The 21,838-nt window shown below is 41.0% G+C and overlaps 2 protein-coding genes and 1 pseudogene across 2 annotated transcripts; 1 reads left to right on the top strand and 2 right to left on the bottom strand.

The window, feature by feature from the left end:
* Positions 1-88: 88 nt before the first annotated feature.
* Positions 89-3,855, top strand: LOC121803393 (chromatin assembly factor 1 subunit FAS2). Its single transcript, XM_042203064.1, has 12 exons — positions 89-428; positions 783-894; positions 1,544-1,570; positions 1,653-1,725; positions 1,892-1,995; positions 2,078-2,289; positions 2,371-2,467; positions 2,574-2,646; positions 2,845-2,933; positions 3,024-3,162; positions 3,245-3,345; positions 3,416-3,855. The coding sequence occupies exons 1-12, from the start codon at positions 315-317 to the stop codon at positions 3,640-3,642; spliced, it is 1,368 nt and encodes a 455-aa protein (XP_042058998.1). The 5' UTR covers positions 89-314; the 3' UTR covers positions 3,643-3,855.
* A 1,100-nt stretch (positions 3,856-4,955) lies between these two features.
* On the bottom strand, positions 4,956-5,709 carry LOC121802456 (cell wall / vacuolar inhibitor of fructosidase 2-like). The gene has a single exon (XM_042202133.1). The coding sequence runs from the start codon at positions 5,647-5,649 to the stop codon at positions 5,122-5,124; it is 528 nt and encodes a 175-aa protein (XP_042058067.1). The 5' UTR covers positions 5,650-5,709; the 3' UTR covers positions 4,956-5,121.
* A 659-nt stretch (positions 5,710-6,368) lies between these two features.
* Positions 6,369-6,492, bottom strand: LOC121806087 (annotated as a pseudogene).
* Positions 6,493-21,838: the final 15,346 nt, after the last annotated feature.

Genomic DNA, 21,838 nt, shown 5'->3' with positions numbered 1-21,838 from the left:
TGACATAGCTATCAAATGATGTCTAAGTATGATAAATATTAATGGACGTACTTCAATGACGGAGTATTGACAAACGGAGAGAGTAATAAATTAGGTGAGCTCTATCTTGTTAAGAGAAGATGACGATTTTACAATTTCCAGAGCGATTCTTGAGCTCCATTTTCCCGCCCAAATCCCCTTCACTTGTCTGCTGCTCTTGCTCCCGCCATTAATACTGCTCAAACCCTAATACCATCTTCGTAAACCTCTGAATTTTTCGGATTTGCAATTCTTCTCTCTATAATTGCTGAACAAATTTAGGTTTAAGAAGAAAAATGAGGGGTGGAACGGTTCAGATCAACTGGCACGACTCCAAACCCGTACTCGCCTGCGATTTCCATCCGATCTCCGCCCTCCTCGCTACCGCCGGCGCCGACTACGACATTAAGGTTAATTTACTTTCTTAAGGCGAGTAGTTCCATGGAATTGACAACTTTTTCCTGCGTGGAGACATTTTTTCCCACAGCTTTGAGTAGAGTTAGTCTAATTGGAACTGACAATTCTTCCAAATTTAGTTTATTTTGTCATTTCAGGTTTTTTTGGTTTTAAACTCTGGGCTTTCTTTTTCTTTGGTTTTAAAATTTCAAACTTCTTTTTGTTGTATTCTGTTACAAATTTTACCAATTCAAAATTGCAAGCATAAATTATAGGTATCCAATTTTAGGTGCAGAGGAGAGTATTGCTCGAATTTGCTTTAACATTGATGGTGGATTTTTGTATTTCTAATTAATGGCGATATGCAGATTTGGGCAACGGTTTCTAGCTCTGACCAAAAGAAGGCTCCTGGGGTTACTTACCAGAGCAATCTCTCATACCATAGTTCTGCTGTAAATGCACTTCGCTTCTCCCCATCTGGTCAGTGTTCTTATTGTTTCACTTTCAACTGAGATTTTCATTCAGCCTAAATGTTCCCCAGTGCTCCAAGTTTACTTCAATGATTTTTCATCTACAGTATGAAAATAACATTTATACACTTGTTAGTACCAACTACCAAATTAATGGAAGATCCTGGCAGTGCATCAGATATTAGTGCGAGGGGCAATGATAAGGACACCTAAATGAGAGAATGGTTTCATAATACAGTCTCTGGCTTTCTATCTAGCCTTGTACTGAATAAATCTTTTTGATTCATTATTTCCACAGTAGTTTTGTCCATGTCCAATGTAACTTTTAAGTGTCTTATGCATAGATGGAAATGTTAATAAGGTTACATGCCTACAGACTAGAGAAAGGAGAAGAAGGTAAATCAATTTGCTGAATTTGTCCCTGTTAAGACCAATGATTGCGTTTCTGCTAATGAGATTTTCTGGACAATAAGGACCTAAATTTGGACACTTGCTGAACTCATCCGGTAATATTAGTAAAGCGTGATGAAGAACACTATAATTTAGATTTAGTAGTCATTAACTGGGACCTCCTTTTGTTTTTGTTGTGGATTTGCGTTCACGTGATTGTTACTCTGTTAGTAGGTTTTCATAAATATAACTTTATTCTAAAACTGCAGGAGACCAGTTGGCTTCTGGTGCTGATGGTTAGTTGCCTAAACTTAGATTGTTCATTTAAATTTTATTCTTCCCTAGAAAACCTAAAGCTTTATGTTATTGTTATTGCAGGTGGAGAGCTGATTTTATGGAAATTAAATGTTACTGATGCTGGTGAAGTTTGGAAAGTCCACAAGTCTTTAGTGTGAGCATTCAATGTATCCATTTAATATATTTAGTTTTTGCAGCCTGATAATTGCAACCAAAATGTGTAATCACCCTGTATATGAAAAAGTATGTATTCAATTGAATATGCCGGTAACTGGTTATAAGTGTCATTTGCCATATATTCATGGATAAGACTCTTTCAGGTTTCATCGTAAGGATGTATTAGACCTGCAATGGTCTGCTGATGGGGCATGTCTCATAACCGGTTCAGTAGATAATTCATGCATCATATGGGATGCTAATAAGGGTACGACTGCAAATATAAATTTAATACTGGTATCCTGCAAAGTGTGCAATTTAAGCCATTAACTCTTTATTGCGTATGTTAGGTTCTGTACACCAAATTTTGGATGCACATTTTCATTATGTTCAGGGTGTAGCATGGGACCCCTTGGGGAAATATGCAGCATCATTCAGTTCAGACAGGACTTGTCGTATTTATGTCAACAAGCCTTCTAAAGCCAAAGGTGTTGAGAGGTCAAATTATGTTTGCCAGCATGTCATCTCAAAGGCAGAGTTGCCAGTGCCTGATGAGTCTAAGGTTTTAAAACAAAAAATTTGTACTATATCTTGCTTCACACTAAATACTGAATTTAATGAGTTTTACTGGACTATGATTCAGTCAGCTAGAAGCCATCTTTTCCTTGATGAGACACTGCCATCTTTCTTTCGAAGATTAGCCTGGTCTCCAGATGGATCATTTTTACTTGTACCCGCTGGTATCCAAATTTTACATTCTTGTATAGTTCGGTGGCTTGAGAGCATGTTATACTTCCTCCACTGAAGTTAAAAAAATCTCTTGTCATACACTTTTTTTCATTTCAGGTACCCACAAAAGTGCACCAAATTCTGAACCTGTCAATACTGCTTATGTATTTTCAAGAAAAGATGTTTCCAGGCAAGAACTAACTAAATTATATTCCAATACGGTCAACATGTTGATCTTGATAAAACATTCCTATTTTGTTGACTCACTAGATCAAACTCTGCTAAATTTTGTTTAATATCTGCATGTCGACATATAAGATTATAGTTTTGCTTTTCATGTCTGGTTATATATAAGCTGAAAATCTATTTTATGCCTTCTGTCAAGCAGACCTGCTCTAATGCTTCCTGGTGCAAGTAAACCTGTTGTTGCAGTTCGGTTTTGCCCCATGAAGTTTAAATTGTTAGGGACGACTACATGTATGATTCATCTCTGCTGTTCACTCTTTGGACCTAAAAGTCCTAGCACTGCCTTCTTACTTATCTTATTTTATCTCTCTCTCTGGACAGCTTCATCATTTAAGCTCCCCTATCGCCTTATATTTGCTGTGGCCACGTTGAACTCCTTGTATATTTATGACACTGAAAGCATTCAACCAATAGTAATTGTAGCTGGAGTTCATTATGCAGCTATAACAGACATTGCATGGTAATCTTTACTCCCCCCTTTCTGTATATATATATTCTTTAATTATTCCAGCTTTCTTATTTGTTCTATATTTCTCATACAGGTCACCGTCCGGTAATTTTCTAGTGTTATCCTCTCAAGATGGATACTGCACACTGCTTGAATTTGAAAATCAAGAACTTGGGGCACTTATTCCCATATCCGGTTTGTACATGCAATATGCTTTGTTAGGTAAGATGCAAAACATGTATACTGATGAATTTTTGTCTTGTAGAGGAAAAGCAAGTGACGGGTGATGAAAATACGAGCCTCGTTGTGGAAGAAGCCATGGTTGATGTCAGTAGTAGCAGTGCTTCTGTAGATAGTAGAAAAGAAAAGGAAGAGAATTTACTGAAAGAGAAGGATGAGAACGGTGATGCTAAACATGCTCCTCCAAGTACAGCAGCAGCACCTCAAGCTAAGGCTGCAAAGAGGCGCATTACCCCCATGGCTATCGATTAACTTGGTATTTTGCTCTTGATTTTTAGCAGTTTCCTGTTGATCTAGCCCTACCACATTCATCTCCATGCACAGGTAGAAAAGATGATGCCTATATTTACTTGACTGAGAATTCTACTTTAATGGTAGAAAGGACTTACAAGTAGTGCTGTATCTAAGGCTATTACTTTTTTTTTTGCCTTATTAGTTTGCAAGTTTGGGAGTGCTCGAGGTTAATATTGCCGTGCTCAATACATATAATATACTCACTCCGTCCCCTAAAAATAAGTACTTTGTTGGATAGAATGAGTTTTAATGCGAAATTGGTAAAGTATAAGAGATAGAAAGAAAAAGTAATTGAAGTATTGTTAGTTTAGAGTGGTACACACTTTATGTAAGAGAAAAACTCATTAGATTATTCACAATAGAATATGCCCTCCCACAACCCTCCCAATAATACCTCTTGCCATATCATTAGTCCTCCTAAAAATACCTCATGGCCCTCCAACTGCCCTCCCATTTAATTCATAATAGTTGTTGGTGATTATCAAATATAAAAACAACAAATACGAAATTAATCGGACAAAAAAGAGGACAACTCAAACATACTTTATTAAAAGAAAAAAAATTCTACAAATAAAAAAAAAAACTACCTTCTTCAAGCTTGAACACATCGCCCGGCTCACTCGTCGGAGTCTTGTCCATCATCCCCAGCATCCTCCGCATCGTCGTCGATCGACAACCCCATATTGCGCCTCATCGTATTCATGACGAGAAATAACTGTCTCTTGACTTTTGGGTCGGTTGTGTCGGCCAAATGTACGACGGCGTCGAACAGATGCTTCGACGCTTGCATCTTGATGCTTTGGGATAGATCCGAATTGGCGGCGCCCGATTGGACTTACGCAGACCCGCTGGAAGCTCCTCTCGACATCCGCATTGCCGTTTTCTAGCCCATCGGAGAGAATGAGAGGTGTCAATAAAATTTGTACTCCGGAGAACGAGAATTGTGAATAAAATGAAGTGCAATTAGTTGTATATATAGAGTTGGAATAATAAATAAAAATGCGGGATGGAACAGGCTCGGTGGTCTGATGTTGCGCAATAAGCCCTGAGACAGCGCCGAGCGACTGCCGTCCGCCCAATTGGAGCCCGTCCCCTCGGTGTCCAACGGTCGCCTATTGTGAATGGTCTTAAATGTGGAAGTGATTTGAGAAACATAGAAAGTGAGCTCTCGAGATCTGAGTAGGCAGTATTTTACAAAAAAAGAAGTTAAAAAAAACAATATTCCATACTACATTAAAGTATGATAATATGCCATCTCAAGAAAACCTACAAACAAAAATGTTGGTCCGGTATAATAAATAAATAAATCAAAGCAGTCAAACAGTACATAATTTAAGTAGCAGATCTTCTGCTTCGGAAATTAAAATTCCAGAACACAGAGACTTTATTCTCAACATTGAAACATTCAACAAAAAGCACAGACATAGTAGCAGCTAATCAAGCAAGAGCATCAATGATTCCTAAAACGACGTCGCAGATGCGCTTGAGACCGTTCTCCCGGAGAGCCATCTCGGGCGGATAGAGCAGCCCCGGCGCCCTTTTAAAGGCGTTGCGGCACCCATTCGGGTAGTCCGCGGCCGCCATCACGTGCATGTACGCGTAATCATACATTTCGCTGCTCAAATCTTGAGAGGAGCTCTTGAGCGCCTCACTAGCGAATGCATACTTGTCTGCGCACTCCTTGATCGCCGCTTTCATGTCGTTCGCGGCTGCGCTCAGCATCTGCGACGACAGGTAGGCGTTGGTGGCGGTTGCGTTGGCCGTCGCAGCCCTCACCATGATTAGCGCCAGTCCCTTGACGTCGTCGGCCTTGGGGCTCGAGGAGTCTGATTTCAGCGTCGACACGCAGAGATCGTAGTACTTGGTGGTCTTGCACGTCTGGTGAATTAGATCGGCCGACGACGGCCGGAATGAGAAGAAGAAGAGGGTCAAAAAGAGTAGTGGTGTGAAACAAGAGTAGCCCATTGTGTGATGAAATAGAAGTGATGTGTGTGGAGCTTGTAATAGTAGTACTAGTAAAAGGATGTGCCTGCATAACTTTACTTTTAAAATTAAAATTTCAGCATAAGTCTAAACTGTGTCTAGTATTTTGTACTCCTTTCGTCTACGAAAAATAGTCTCATTTTACCATTTAGAATATTCACAAAGAATAGTCTCATTTTTAAAAATGGAAAATTTTCTCTTATACTTTTTATTTTATCTTTCATACTTTATCCACTTTTTTTTATTATATTTCTTACTTTAACCCTTTTTCCCCTCATATCACTTACTTTATTAATTGCTCATTAAAGCTCGTGTCATCCAAAAATGAGATCAATTTCATCATTGCCACTAAATATTTTATAACTACCCTTTTGAATCAATGGGGTGGCCTTGAATAATGTACCACAAAATGAGTTGTTTTTTTAGAGATTGTATGGAAGCATCTGTTTGGAAGCAATTATCACATTTAATAGGGCATTTTGGAAACAAGGCAAGAACCAAAAATAGGGTCACGGGCAGAGTCACATCTTCCAAAGATGAAGGGCCCCTCTTGCTTCTATAAACCTAAACTATACATCCCTCAAATTATTCATATAGCTAGGAATGTCAAATAATTTAGTAGAGGGGATGTTATTATATGCTGCAAACATATGTTTACACGTATAGTAAGAAAAGAAAAGATAGTATCAAGTTTAAATAGTAAAAATATGGCATCAATGGGTTTTGCTGGCCTGCTGGGCGATTTCTTCGAGATGTCATCCTTGTGCAAGGGCTATGTTAATCTTCTCTTATCATTCCAATTTTATCGGATGTCCCCGAAGGGTCTAGTTCTCCGAGATCTCTTTTATACGCATGCATGCATACATGATATATAAATAGGAGTCATCTTTCATTTTCTATATCTCAAAAAGTTAATTTCTCCATCCATAGTAGTGTTAGTCCACTACAAAAAATAGCTAGTTAATTTCTATTGAGAATATATATTAAGGTGATTTCACATTATTTGACAACTCATATAATTAAAAATGGAAACCACATAATCATATTTTTATTGTTCGGTGTGTTTTTATTGTTTTGATAATTTGATATCTAATTGTTATTTGTATTATACGTCAACGGCGTTAAATATAACTAGTATAACCACCCGAGCTATGCACTGGCTATAAGATTTTTACTTATTAAATACTCCTACGAATTCTAAATAATTCAACAGAAAAAAAAAGAACTAATATCATTATGTACACTTTAAAAAATGTAATTCTTCCACTAAACCTTAAATGGAGCATTTTCTATTCGCCACGAAATTTTATACTACTATATTTTTATTTTATGAGTTGAGCAAAAAAAATAAAGGGAGAAGATAAAATGGAACTCCTGAATTGATATTTTCATTTTAGCAAATGTGTTAATTAGAGCGGAATGCCCAAAGAGAAATATCATCTTCTCGCTGTCATTGTGCCAAGATTTAATCGATCCTATTGTCTATCAGCACTTACATAATTAGAATGTATGTATCATGATTGTCAAGACAGCTTTCTATTAATAGAAGTCTTGAAGAAATCATCTACATGGAACATCCTAATAGGTATGTAATAGAGGGCAAGAAACACATGATTAGAAGCTTATGAAGACCTTTGTGGTCTTAGGCAAACGTCTAAATCAGAGATAAGTGTTTTGTCGAGATTGTCAAATGTTTGGAATTTGACATGTGCTCTTTAAGTGTGTAGTAAGCACAAGGAAGTTGAAAGTGCATTAAATATGGTATTATTGGTACTCTACGATGATGAAATATAAAAAAGTTGCAAACAACTAAGATTGGCATCTAGCGTAGGAAACTGGTTGTCTACCCAGTTTAAGATAAAGGATTATAGAGAAACTAATTACATTCTAAGCATCTAAAGTCTTTAAGATTGCTAGGAAGAATGTTGAGATTCTCTTAGGAATCATATATCTACACATAGCTTGGAACATTTTAGCATTAGAATTTCCATGCAAAAGTTTCTACCTTTCAAGATGGAATTGTCTTGTCTCCAGTCAAGTGTCGTTTGACGCTTAGTGAGAACAAGAATTATGAGACTAGTTATGCAGATAGATGTCTCATGTATGCTATGATGTGTACTAAGTTTGATATTAGTTGTGCTTTTGCATAGCAAGTATATATCATATTAACCATGACAAAGGACTTTGATTGAGGTAATGAATATACCATAGTACTTGAGAAAGACTAATCGCTATATTCTAGTTTACCAGTCATTCATGTAATGTCCTTAGGGTTACACTGACTAAGTCTTATGACTAATCAGTGATCGAGTAAGTCATCCTCAGTTTATGTGTTTACATTAGGAGTATACTAAGTCATCCTCAGTTTATGTGTTTACATTAGGAGTATACTCCTAGTAGCTTTGATCGTAAGTTTGAGTATACCTATGAGTATTTTTACTCTAGCAAAGGCTAACTCAAGAGGAACACGAGATCATAAGCTAAACAATCACATAGAGAGATGAAATTAATTAAAGATCAAGTACGCAGCAAAGACATAGTGACGCAAAAGATATTATCTGAGAACAACCAAGCAGATTTTTCATAGAAAAATGCCTTTGTGGCAACATGTTTCAAACATGATGTGAAATGAATGGTAGTTCGATATATCTAGCTCCAATACCTGCTTTGTGTATAAGTGGGAGAGTTTTTGGCAGCGGGTATACTCGAAAGCATGTTTTGAGTATAAGTGGGAGATTGTTAGGTTTAGTATACTGAAAAGCATGTTTCGAGCAAATTCGCACGAATAGGAATCTTGCTTGTATGCGAAAAAAGTCTACAATCCACTTTTAACCCGATTCAGTATTATTCGAGCAGTTCGCACGAATAGAATCAGTATATTATTACATTGTGTTTACTTGTGCGTTTATAAGATGTTTTATAAACATTTAAATGCATAAGAAGTAAACAAAGCCTAAGTCTTTTGCTTAGTAGACTGGTCGTGGGCTGCGCTCACATTAAGGTACTACAGTCGGTTCTAAGCAATGCTTTGCAAAAGAAAAAGAAGAATTTCACAACCTAGATAGGCTTTGGCTACCTATTGTGAAAGGTTGCAATGTCAGTCCGATTATTTTTAAGCCTTATTGAAATAAGATGACGTTGGTGTGGTATAGCACTGAATGGATCTAACAGCAAGACGTGTCTTTATGCTATCTACTGAAAGACGAGGTCTTGATAAATATCTATTTCTTAATCAATGTACGTTAGCATTGAGCATACGATATTGAGTATCTACTACTTTGACTTACCAAAGGTGCGGGTTTTTCGTCACCTAACGATCCAGGTATATTGGGTAGTGGTGATCATTATCTAGCGGTGCTAGGATTGCTATTATGTTGAATCGTGCGCGAGGTGAGTCTCGTTTGATAATGTCCTCAAGAGGAGCTTGAACAAGGTTTTATTATTCAGAAACTGGCCAGTTAGAATTTAATTATTCCATGAATAATAAATAAGTGTTTCTTGCTAAGTCCACTCTTGGATTTAATAAGATGTTAATTAATTAAGTCCATAGCAGACTTTAATTAATTAATGGACATTTCTATCTTAAGCGCGAGAAATAAATAATAATAAACAAAATGGAAACCCGGATTACTTGTAATTTCAGATTTGGATGGGGAGGTCAATATTACGTCTGTAGTGGCTGTTCGTAATATTCCAATATAAGCTTGTTTTCTTTTATGAGTCTGTAGTTGTCTAGGTCTAGGAGTCTGTTTTTGTGTTAGTGTCTTGTTTGTAGTGTCGTTCTTGGGGACCGTGCGTTGAAATTTGCCTTATTCCTTTTTCTTGTCTTTCATGCTTGAGGACAAGCATGGTTTAAGTGTGAGCAGTTTGATAAGGCTAATTTCATGCATAGGTCTAGGGGATAAATTCGTGAATTTGCTGGGTCTAACACATGTCTTAAGCCAGGTGTATAGAAGAAATTTGCCAGGTCCAGGAAAAGAAGGAGGCAATCACACGCCTGAGGAAACTGGCGAATAAGTGAACATTGTGAAAGAAATTGCAAGACGGAGTAAATCTCAGAACTGAAGGGTAGAATGGAGATTTCTACGAAGGTTCTAGAAGATTATGTCCGTGTCTATAAAAGGAAGGATGCATGCATTCTGGAGGGATCTTCGAAGGTGGAGACCTCACTAACAGTCTGCAGCTAGTTCACTTTTCTATACACTTGGGTTCTTTGAGGGAAATTCAAGGGGTTTCACACTTGGGTTCACTTTCTGCTTTCTCGTATTTTCAAGCTGTGGTGTAACACCGTCCTGTTGAGGGCGAAGAAACAAGTTCCCCGTTTAATTTCTCGCATTTTGTGGTTTCCACCGAGCTTCGCTGTTCGAAGCTCGGCATTCTGTTTTATCGACTATTCCCTTGTTTTAAGCAAGTTTAATTTTCTGTTATGTCGATAATGTTGATTTCTGTTTTTGCCGTTGTGATTTTCTGGAGTTTGAGCTAGCTTACTTGTTTTGGATGCGTTTCGTAATTGTTTACGGAAACTGAGCAGAGTAATGACTGGATCAGAGTGATCAGAGTTTGTTGGTGAATGAATCGGAGGTTTGAATTTGGTTTTGTAGCTTGATTGTGGAAACGTTTAAATTCGGAGTTGATCGGAGTAGATCTGTTAGATCGAAAGTTATGGAGTGGAATCTAGTTGTTGTTGGTTTCGGATAGCTTGGATCCGAAGTGGATTAAGCGTTCGACGTGAGATCTGAGCAGAGTTGGTTTATTTTGATGCCTAGTCTTCGAGTTTTCATTTCGCTTCGTCTAGTATATGTAGATCTGCGTTATTTCCGGCTTGTCGTAAGTTTCCGATGATCAAACTTTTACATTTTGTTCGAATCTGGGTATGTGCTCTGTTTACTCCATCTTTGTGTTTAAATTCGTTGAAGAAAAGCATGCCGTTGTTAGTTATTTTCTCAGTCAGTTATTTGCAGCTTTTCTGTCGTACTCGCTATTTCTGGGTCATGGTCCCCACTGTTAGTTGTTTCCTGTCTAGCTAAATTAGGTAGTCGTTTACACGGTCTAGGAAGTGAATTTAATATATCGAAGTCTTGATGATGTTTGGTCTCAGCATGTTTACAGCTTTCTAGGTCTAGTGTTTACATTTCCTGCCTAGGTCTAGTAGTAGTTATATCTCAACCCTGTTTGCGTGGCAGCAGCCGCCTTTGTCAAGAGTCTCTAAATGTTTTCTTACGTATCCATCTTCGTGGGATCGACCCCTGCTTCTCTATACTAATCCATAGTATTCGAGATGAGGGATCTTTGAAGGGGAGGTTAGTGTGTACAACGACAGAGTATTCTGTGTTCCCTTGAGTTCCTAGACCAAGTGATCTAGTGAATTCATAGGTCTTGGTATCTCGACCCAGCGTAGCACATCACATTTTTACTGAAAACACACTCGCTCCTATACATTACTTCCTGCACTTCAGCAACCAAAAAGAATTCACTCTCATTGATTAATTAAGATTGATTAATTAAGATTTTATGATTTATACATGATTATTGATGAACTTACCATAGAAGGGAAGTAATTTGGTCGTGACATAGTTCTCAATGTAGTGGAGGGCGCGACCGGAAGCAGTGTGATCGGCGTAAGTGAGGTGGCGCCGACCAAAGGGAGTTTCGAATTCGGCCGAGGCGCCAATAATATGAGAGCGCAATCAACTAAGTTTCTTCCTAGTGGAGTGTTGAACAATACTGGATTCTTGCTAAAACTAGGCTCTCTCCCTCCAAGTTAGGAGGTGGGGAGTATTCTCCCGGTGGTTTTGTGTGAAACTCAGTGTGAAAATGAATGATCCGAGCTCCTCTTTTCTTCAAGTTTCTCCTGCTTTTATAGGACGACTTCAGCTCCAATCCCTAGGGCATACCCTTCATGATTTGGCATTAATACCCTTGCAGAAAAAGACAGCTTTGTATTCTCTCTCTTCTGACTCATCTTTCCAGCGCCATCAATAGTAGATCTGCTTGATCAACCAGCACGGCTGCCTGGCATTATCATCCCCTATCTACGCCCAATTGATCCGTTTGCACCAATTTTGGGCCATTTTTCCCTTGTGCGCTTACTTGATCAAGGTGCACCTACTGTTTAATCAACTTGAAAATATGCACACTAAAACTCAACTTTTCTCGTATTATCTCCCAAAATCAGTATATCAATGATAGGGCTCGTTACAAGCATGGTTTATAGGGTTTATTACACTAACATGGCTGATAATGTGAGGAAAGAATGATGAATTTGAGTGTGCAGGGGGCTATAGAGTGTGAAGCGGCAAGTGCAGGATCAACTTGATCAACTCGGGAAATGAGTGAAAAATGGCCAGAAAAGAAGCCAAGTTGATCAGTTGTGTACAAACAGTGAAGCCTGCTGGCGGGCTCGGAAACGCACGGATTAAGATTGGATCAAGTTATATGGAGGATAACTGAATCGGTTGGACCAGTTAGCAAATTGTCGTTGCCACTTAATCGAAACAATCCTCGAACCGAAACGCGCCAAAGATTATATTTATAACTCCCGATTTCGCACTACTTTAACAGTAAAGTGGCAAGTTCGGGGTCGATCCCACAGAGAAGTTGGTGTGTCGAGTGTGTGAGTAGTGAACAGGGGGGTTGGCTGCTGCCACGCTTTAACTTGGGAGTTTTAACTACGGTTTTATCTAGGCAGAATTCAAACTAGCTAGCTTGATCAACGGAAATTTAAACACTGGGTCAAGTAAATTGCAGTTAATAACAGAAAAGTAAATGCGCGATTTAAAAGAGAGAATAACTTCGATTAAACTAAGATACGATTACAGCGTGAAAATAAACTAAGCTAACACTTCGAAAATAAAGAAAGCGGTAAACTGAGAAGAATCTCAGCGGGAAACTTAAGTTACGCCGACAGAAATGGTTATTCTGCAGCGCTCCCTTCGGCCGCCCTTTTAACTACGCTATCTAAGCTAAACTAGAGATCTGAACTAAACTAAGCTAAGAGAACAGAACTAAGCTAAACTAAGCCAGAGAGCTGAACTAAGCTAAACTAAGCTAAACTAGGCAGAAAGTAAAGTCTCCGATACTTTCTTGTGGTGGCGCAGCCTCTATTTATAAGCCCGATTCGGCCTCCAGCTGGATAACGATCTTGACTGGGAATATTCGCTCATGCAGAGGATGAGCGACTCATTGATTGCTACGTGCTCTTTCTTCTAGAATAACGACGCTTTTGGATAATAAATTTCTGATCGGTTCGTCCTGGCGTCTTCACAAGCTGGCACGTGTCCCCTTCTAGAACGTCGTCCTGGGTAACAGAATGGTGCGCCGCATCCAGCTCATTTCCTCACATTTTCCTTCTAGAAACCAGCGGTCCCCACTTTAACTGCTTGACCTCGCCCCTTGATCAACTCCCCTGATTTTTGGCCTTTTTCGCCTTTTGTACGTGCTTGATCAGTTCGGCCTTGCTGCCTTGGACAAGTAGCATTTCTGCACATTTTAACACTTGTTTGCGCGATAAACCGATCAAGTAGTATATGTTTTACCCCCAAAACCGATGCATTAAATGAGCCTTATCAAACTGCTCACACTTAAAACATACTTGTCCTCAAGTATAAAGAGAAAGAAAAAGAAAGAGAAAAAGATAAGGCAAATTTCAGGCATGGTTTACTTATTTCACAAGCAAAAGAAAGAAGAACAAGAACTAAAAACACGTATTCACATGTATGCATTGGACCAAATAATTTTCCAACAATCATACCCGAGGTCGAGGTCATACCATTAACCAGTAGCTTATGTTTTTGCTTTTTCGCTTCTGCTTGATCAAGGAGTCAGCTTGTCAAGATTGCTCAATTTAAAAACCACTGTTGGATTCACTCAGTCACTCATTTCTCACCAGAGATGTTAGGACTGTTCACTCGGTGTTGCTACAAATTTAATACTTTGAATCGGACTGCACAAGATAGTTCCTTAAGGTCTTTGTTTCGGGTTGTAACAGGGCTCAGGGGTAGTAACTTGTTAGGGTAGGGTCCTAGGGGTTCTAAGTTTAAAAAAGAAAATCACATGAGTCAAAAAGCCAAAGATTTGACTAAACTTGCTGGATCAAATTTGGGGTGTTTATTTCTTCTTCCACTTGATGCTCCTTCTCGGTCAATGTTGACCCTTAGCCTTATAGCTTTCGGCTTTATTTTATTTTTTTCCTGGGTCAGGTTGCAACTATTTCCTTCCCCTTTCTTTTCTTAAACCTTTTCTCAATTTTTTTATATGATCAACCTGATTGTCTAACTTGATCGACCCGGCTACCTTTTAATTTTTATTCTATTGCTATCCCCTTATGTTCCCCTTGATAAATTTCATCTCCTTAACCCTCTTCCTTCATGTGATACGAAAATTTTTGGTTTTAAGGTTTCAAAGAATGGGTAAGAGTGTATGGGCTCAAAGTAGCTAACTAAGGGGTGCCTTTAGTAATGAGGCGGGTTCGTGGAACGAAGGAAGAAAAACGGCTCAACTGGTTAAATCCTAATGCCTTTAGTCCTCACTACTTGTGCAATTTTCATCTCAATATTAAAAGTTAGCCTCTCGTAATTTTTCTTTTGCAAAGAGTAGTAGAAAGTGTTCTACTTTTGGCTTATAACTCACATATAGAGAGGCTTCACAGTTGGTTTAGAAATTGAGTGATTCCATCATACTTGCATCATTCAAATTGATCAAGTTTTTGCAATTAACTTTTACATGTGAGCGTACTGAATCCTTTCTCTAACTCTTCCACGAAGTAATCAAGTCTTTCATTTATCCGATTTCATGCATATTTCCTATCTTATTGCTATCTAAAATTTGTTATTTTTGAAAAAATTTAGCATGTATGAATTTTTTGTAACTAACCCGTCCCCCATCCCCACTGCATATGAGTTGTCCTCGAGGGGCTGGATGCAGTGAAAAGAAGGGTTAGGTACATGCAATTTGCACAAAAACAAACAAGGGAAATTTCTCACACTTAGACCAAGCATTGGGCTAAGTGTGAGGCGGTGCCAATAATCAAAACATGCTAAGAAACACAAAACACTTAAGCAAAACTAAAAACAATTTTCCATAAACTTCTCACACTTAGTCTCGACTTAGAACTAAGTGTGAGAGTGGAGTCAAAACGCAATTTGCACAAAGAAACATAGTTGAGGGTGATATTGTTGCCTTCTGGATGGTTGGATCAGGAGATGTTGCACGCCTTCCTTATAGCCTCCATTTCACAGGCCTTCCTTATTGCCTCCATGGTTCTTACGTTTATTGGAGCTCCTCCTCTTTGGAATTTTTATTCTTTTTCTCCTTGGGAGGGGAAGACTTATGCTGGCGACGTTAGTGGACTTTCACACCTTGATTGGTATGGTGGTCCTTCTTCGGAGGAGGAAGAACACTTCCTTCCTCTGCTCTAATTTGGCTGCCTCCCACAGTCTTGCTTGCTTCTGCGGCTGGCATGGTCCCTCGGTCTACTTGTCTCTTCTCATCCACCTGCTGCCTTGAACCCTCAGCTTCAAGAAGGAGTTGGTTCAGAGTCTGGTGACGCGTCCTTTTCGGGACGGAGTAAACCTCTATAGTCAAAGAAAGGTTACATTCTGTCTCCTTCCGTTGCCATAGGGGATTACTAGGAAGAGGCACCCCTTCGTGAAGGTGCATAAGGTCCTTGCCACTGGGTAGTGACTTGGTGTTCTGAGCAAGCATACCCTCCGTTGGTGGCGGCGTAGAGAAGTCGTTTGGTCGAGAAATTGTTTGGCGAACCTTGACGGCGATGTGTCTTTCCACGGGGTCAGCGCCGGTGGGGAAACTTCTGAGTAAGAAACCCACACGCCTTATGTCAGTCGGGCTCATAACTAGGAGTGGGCCGATGACCCTAGGAGGTAATGAAGGGGTTCTGGTTGTTGGTGGGTTGGGCGGTAACAAGGATCTCTGATTATCACTGTTGATGTCGGCTCTTAAAAAAAACGAGGAGGTACTGGAAACTTCGAGTTGATTGTCCTTCATCTCTTCTGATTATGTTTGCATGTGATTTGTATTGGAGAGAATTAGATAAGGATAGTAAAGAGGTAGCTGATGGAAAGTGAGATCCGAAAGATCCCTTTTATGCTTGAGCTCCGACTGTTGAGATTCCTTCCTATCGAAGTCTCTGCGACCTTTCGCATACCAATGCGCCTTTTTAGAATGCCATGTGGCAAAGCTTCCCCGACACGCTTCGTTCCTCTCTCTTCAGGGTGTCCTTTCATTTCAGCAGTCGGCGCCGCCTGACACTCCTCTAATTACTGCACACTTCTTATTATCTCTTGTTTTTAATCATCTCAATCCCTGCACCACTAATTGAACTCAACTTGCACTGATCACGTGGGCCATGACATCTCACATAATCCTACTCGATCAGTTTCTTGCTTTTACTTCCGACTTTTGATTTAAATAAAACTAAACCTACTAAAGACTATTTACACTAACAAGGGGCAAACCGAGTTTTCTTGAAATGTCACTTGATCAGATTAAGAAATTTAGACATTATCGATTGATCAAGCAGACTATCCATGAATACTCGATCACTCATTTTACCTGTTTACTGGCGCGAGCTAGGCGTTGGTAGTGACATGTAGTCCACTACAAAGGCCTCCCTTTTGTCCTTTCCGGGTAACCCTTCTTCCTTCAATCTGTTGCTACTTGCGAGCCTTGCCTTCTTGGATTCAAGTCGTTCCCAGCTATTCTGTCTTCCTTGATCAGTCCTCCCTTTTTGGTAGACCCGTTGTTTCTCAGACTTGGACTTGATCAAATACAAGTGCTTTTCAGGGATTCTGTCTGAAAGGCCCCCCTTTCTTTCTTCCTGCAGAGCTCGGCGCTGGTGATTCGCCTCTGTATTTTCACATTTGTTCCTATCAGCTGCCTCCCACTCAAATTCCTGTAGGAAGAGTAACCATCTGATCAATTGCGGGTTTGAATTCTCCCTTGACGGTAGGTACTTGATGGCCGCACGATTAGTATACACCAGCACCTTCAAACCAAGAAGGTGCAAATGCAAAAACTACTGCCAGCATTTCTTTTTTGGTCGCATCATAGTTTCTTTGCACCTGACCCAATGTTTTTGACGCGTAGAGGACCACATGACTCTTCCCTCGGATTCTCTGACTCAGTACTGTTATGATTGCATGGTCACCAGCTTCACACATCACTTCAAAAGAGTGATTCCAGTCAGGACCGCGCATCATATAATAACTCCTGAATCGATCTCTTAGAAACGGGAACGCGGTCTCGCAGACATCAGGATATTTAACGTTGCTCCGGGGTGACTTCGTCAGGACCTGTGCTCTTGCGGCGAAATCCTTTATGAGTCTTCTACGGGCTCCAGCGCGTCTTAACGATGCTCTGACCTCCTCTTGGTCAATGGGGTATGGATGTTTTGCCGTGACTGCTCGAAGGTCCGACCAAGTTGAACTTTGCTTCTTAGGCATCAGCTGGGAGTGATGTTGGGGGAGTAGTTGCCTTGTAAGCGAGAGATCCCTTTTCAGCATTCCTTTTAGTGGGGCGGTTCGGTCTGGAGGTTTTTCGACCCTTCTCGGTTGGGTACCCTCTCCTGCCTCGGTGGGTCGCGATGGCTGGCAAAATTCCATAATTGCGCCCCCAACGGCTTGATCATCCCTTGCTCCAGTAAATGTCGCTTCAAGCCAATCTTCTGCCTCTCTCCTGATCAGTTTACTCTTAGTGGAGACAGATGGTGGCTCCTTGAAGGACTCCTCCATCGGATGCTTCTGTCTCCGAGGGCCAATGGCGTCTACAGTTTGTATGCTTTCTCTGTCCTGCAACCGTTTTGCAGCTTTATTAATTTCGACTGTAAGCCGCTCTCCTTTAAACTCCAAATTAATTGTCCCCCGTTGAACGTCAATGACCGTGTTGGCGGTGGATAAGAAAGGTCTCCCCAAGAGGATTCCAATAGACTCCTCCGCTCCTGGTTCCGTCATCTTTATAACAAAGAAATCCGCGGGATACATGAATCTGTTTACCTTGACGACCTCATCTTCCAGAACTCCCTCGGGGTAAATGCAAGATCCGTCTGCTAACTGTATTTCCATATTAGTTTCGACGAGCTTAGCATTCCCCAGCTTCTTGAATATAGAGTATGGCATAATATTGATGGAGGCCCCTAGGTCGCACATTGCATGCTCTATTTGGACGTTTCTGACGGAGATTGGGAGCGTAAATACTTCTGGGTCAGTTCTCTTGGGGGGAAGATCACCAGGTCGGACCATATTGGTCAATTCTTCTGCTTCGATCCTCCTTCTCTTTTCAGCAACCTGTTTTCGGATGTTAGATTCTTCCTCCGTTGTGACTTGATCAGAGGTGACGGATTTAGAGTTTGCATTATGACTGATCCTGGGTGTCGGAAAACTTGTAGTTGAGCTTTGATAAACTCCTTCTGATTTCAGGGACACCGTGTTGACGTTTTCCCGCCCTGCTGGTGGTTGCACTGTAGCCGAAATCTTTCCTTCATTACGTCTCAGCTCGCCCAACGATATGGCGACTTGAGATAACTATTTGGTAAGCATCTCTAATGCAGCCCTCTGTTCCCTCTGGGTTTCCTGTATTTCACGCACCGCATCATTGGGCTGATGTGGAATCGTCATATCCCCTGGATTTTCATTTTGCTGCATGTTATTTCTCTGATTAAATCGGCCTCCTCCATAACCTTGCTGATAGAAACCGGACGATCCATACTGCTCTGGTTGGCTCTGGAACTGGTGGTTTTGTTGGTTCCCTTGGAAGTACTGTGGAACATAACTCACCATTTTGTTACTTGACTGTCTTCCCTGGTTGCTATACTGGGGGATTTGGTGTTGGTATCCTCCCCAGTCTCCTTCCTTTTGTCGGCTTGACCAATTGGATTGTCCTCCGCTTGACCAGTTCCCTAGAGGGGCACTTGACAAACCTGCCTGACCCCCTTGCACTCTGTTTCCTCCAGTGTTTGGTCTATCCATGATTCGGGACGGCCAGTTGGACTGCCCGTCAGAGGAGTGCGTCTGCTGTGGAGGGGGTAGTTGTGGTTGGTTCTGATTTTGATCGGTCCATCTGAAGTTTGGGTGATCCCTCCATGGAGCATCTCTCTGCTTCCACTGGATCCAGTTGCCATTTGCATTCCAGTGGCCTGCGGCATTCACTTGCTCAACCTCAGGGGGAAACTCGTAGTAGTAGTAGTAATGATGTTCCTCTGGCGGCGGTGGTTGCGGCACATACTGCGTTTCTTTGGGTGCAGTTGGTGGTGGTGGTCTGGCTTTCTCCACTGCCTCCAGCAGCCTTTTCTCTATTTGCTCAAATCGAGCTTCTAGTTTTTCATCATTCCGCGCCTCTGCTGCGTGCACTGCCCCTCGTCTTTACTGCCCTCGAGTTGTCTCATACGACCGCTTGGCCTTGATTAGCCTCTCCAGAATATTCTTAGCTTGGATAAAAGGGGTTTTTGAGAAATCCCCTTGAGCTGCGAGGTTGAGGTCGTTCTTGCTGTCCACCGTGAGTCCGCCGTAGAAGATCGAGTAGATCTCCTTTTCTACCAGCTTGTGGTTGGGGCATGCTTGAAGCAGCCCTTGAAATCTGTCCCAGTACTGGTCGAGAGGCTCGTCGTACTCTTGTCTGGCCTCTGTAATCTCTCTTTTCAGGGCACTTGTCTTTGATGCGGGGAAGAAACGGTCGAGGAATATCATGCGGAATTCCGCCCAAGTCCTGATGGATCCCTCTGGTAGCCTTGACAGCCATACTCCTGCGTCCCCTTTCAAAACGAAGGGGATAGCCTTGAGCCTGTAATCTTCAGACGTGGATCCAGCCAGGACGGGCTGAATATCGCAGAATCGGCAGAACTCCTCCAGAAAGGCATACGGACATTCCTTCAAGAGACTGTAGAAGTGGGTCAAGACGGCCAGCACTCTTGATTTGATAGCGATGGTCCGCATCGCAGGAGTGGCTGCAATGGCATGTGTGGGCTCCTTCTCATCATGAGCGTGCAAAGAGCCGATTCCCGAGTCGTCGATGACAACGACCATCTCTGCTTCTGTTTGCTTTGGTGGTGGTGTTAGTGGGTTTTGCTCAGCTGCTGCTGCTGCCTCAAAAGCTGCTCTGTAACGAGTGGTAACTACGCCGGCTTCCTGGACTCTCCAACGATTGTTAGTTCTTCTATATATCAAAGGATAATTCCAGTAATCGCCTTGGTGGTACCTTCTCATCAACAGCAGGAAAAACAAATAAGAAAAGAAAGAAATAAACTATTTACTCCTACGCACTACACACAAACATAAAGTAACACCATGCTTCCCCGGCAACGGCGCCATTTTGGCGGGCTCGGAAATGCGCGGATTAAGATTGGATCAAGTTATATGGAGGATAACTGAATCGGTTGGACCAGTTAGCAAATTGTCGTTGCCACTTAATCGAATCAATCTTCGAACCGAAACGCGCCAAAGATAATATTTATAACTCCCGATTTCGCACTACTTTAATAGTAAAGCGGCAAGTTCGGGGTCGATCCCATAGAGAAGTTGGTGTGTCGAGTGTGTGAGTAGTGAACAGGGGGGTTGGCTGCTGCCACGCTTTAACTTGGGAGTTTTAACTACGGTTTTATCTAGGCAGAATTCAAACTAGCTAGCTTGATCAACGGAAATTTAAACACTGGGTCAAGTAAATTGCAGGTAATAACAGAAAAGTAAATGCGCGATTTAAAAGAGAGAATAACTTCGATTAAACTAAGATACGATTACAGCGTGAAAATAATCTAAGCTAACACTTCGAAAATAAAGAAAGCAGTAAACTGAGAAGAATCTCAGCGGGAAACTTAAGTTACACCGACAAAAATGGTTATTCTACAGCGCTCCCTTCGGTCGCCCTTTTAACTACGCTATCTAAGCTAAACTAGAGATCTGAACTAAACTAAGCTAAGAGAGCAGAACTAAGCTAAACTAAGCTAGAGAGCTGAACTAAGCTAAACGAAGCTAAACTAGGCGGAAAGTAAAGTCTCCGATACTTTCTTGTGGTGGCGCAGCCTCTATTTATAAGCTCGATTCAGCCTCCAGCTGGATAACGATCTTGACAGGGAATATTCGCTCATGCAGAGGATGAGCGACTCATTGATTGCTACGTGCTCTTTCTTCTAGAATAACGACGCTTTTGGATAACAAATTTCTGATCGGTTCGTCCTGGCGTCTTCACAAGCTGGCACGTGTCCCCTTCTAGAACGTCGTCCTGGGTAACAGAATGGTGCGCCGCATCCAGCTCATTTCCTCACATTTTCCTTCTAGAAACCAGCAGTCCCCACTTTAACTGCTTGACCTCGCCCCTTGATCAACTCCCCTGATTTTTGGCCTTTTTCGCCTTTTGTACGTGCTTGATCAGTTCGGCCTTGCTGCCTTGGACAAGTAGCATTTCTGCACATTTTAACACTTGTTTGCGCGATAAACCGATCAAGTAGTATATGTTTTACCCCCAAAACCGATGCATGAAATGAGCCTTATCACCTCCTCAGCCGACAAGTTGATCAAGTTGAGTTTACCACATGAAGAGATGAGTCAGAGGAGTGAGAAGAAAAGTTGTCATCTTAAAGGCATAAATGTCAAGACAAGATGGGCTTACCCTAGGGATTTGGGCCCAACATCATCCTATAAATATGGAGAGAGTGCACACAAGGAGAGATTTCAACACCATCATCACCTTCAGTCACCTCATTTTCACCTTATTTTTCATAGCATGGAGTAAGAAGTTAGCAGCAGCAGGAGTCGTTTCCACCTCTATTTTCATCTCTTCTTCCTCGTCAAGGAAGGAGGGACCTGGATCTGAGTAGAAATCTTCGTAGTTGGAGTTTTTGTTGCACCCCGAGGGGTTAAAACAATTTATATTATGTTTTTAGTTTATCTTTTCCGTAACTTAGTTGTTTTTAATGTTTTTCTTCTAGTTGCTACTCTAGTTACCTTTCCATCGTTGATCGCTCTTTAAATCCTTGTTTGGAATTTTGTTTTAGTTACGTTTACCGAAGATTGTTTATGAAATGGAGTTTTTAGTTCAAGTTGTGTTGGATCAGATGTTCTTTGTTTTGATTGCTTTCGTTTCGTTTAGTTCTGCCTTGTTTATGTTTTCTCTTAGGTAGGTTTACATTTTAGTTCGTCAACTTGCATGAGAATAGGTTAGATACTTT

This window comes from Salvia splendens, chromosome 5, assembly GCF_004379255.2.
Source record: "Salvia splendens isolate huo1 chromosome 5, SspV2, whole genome shotgun sequence".
Lineage (NCBI taxonomy): Eukaryota > Viridiplantae > Streptophyta > Magnoliopsida > Lamiales > Lamiaceae > Salvia > Salvia splendens.
This window is presented reverse-complemented; position numbering and strand designations above follow the sequence as displayed.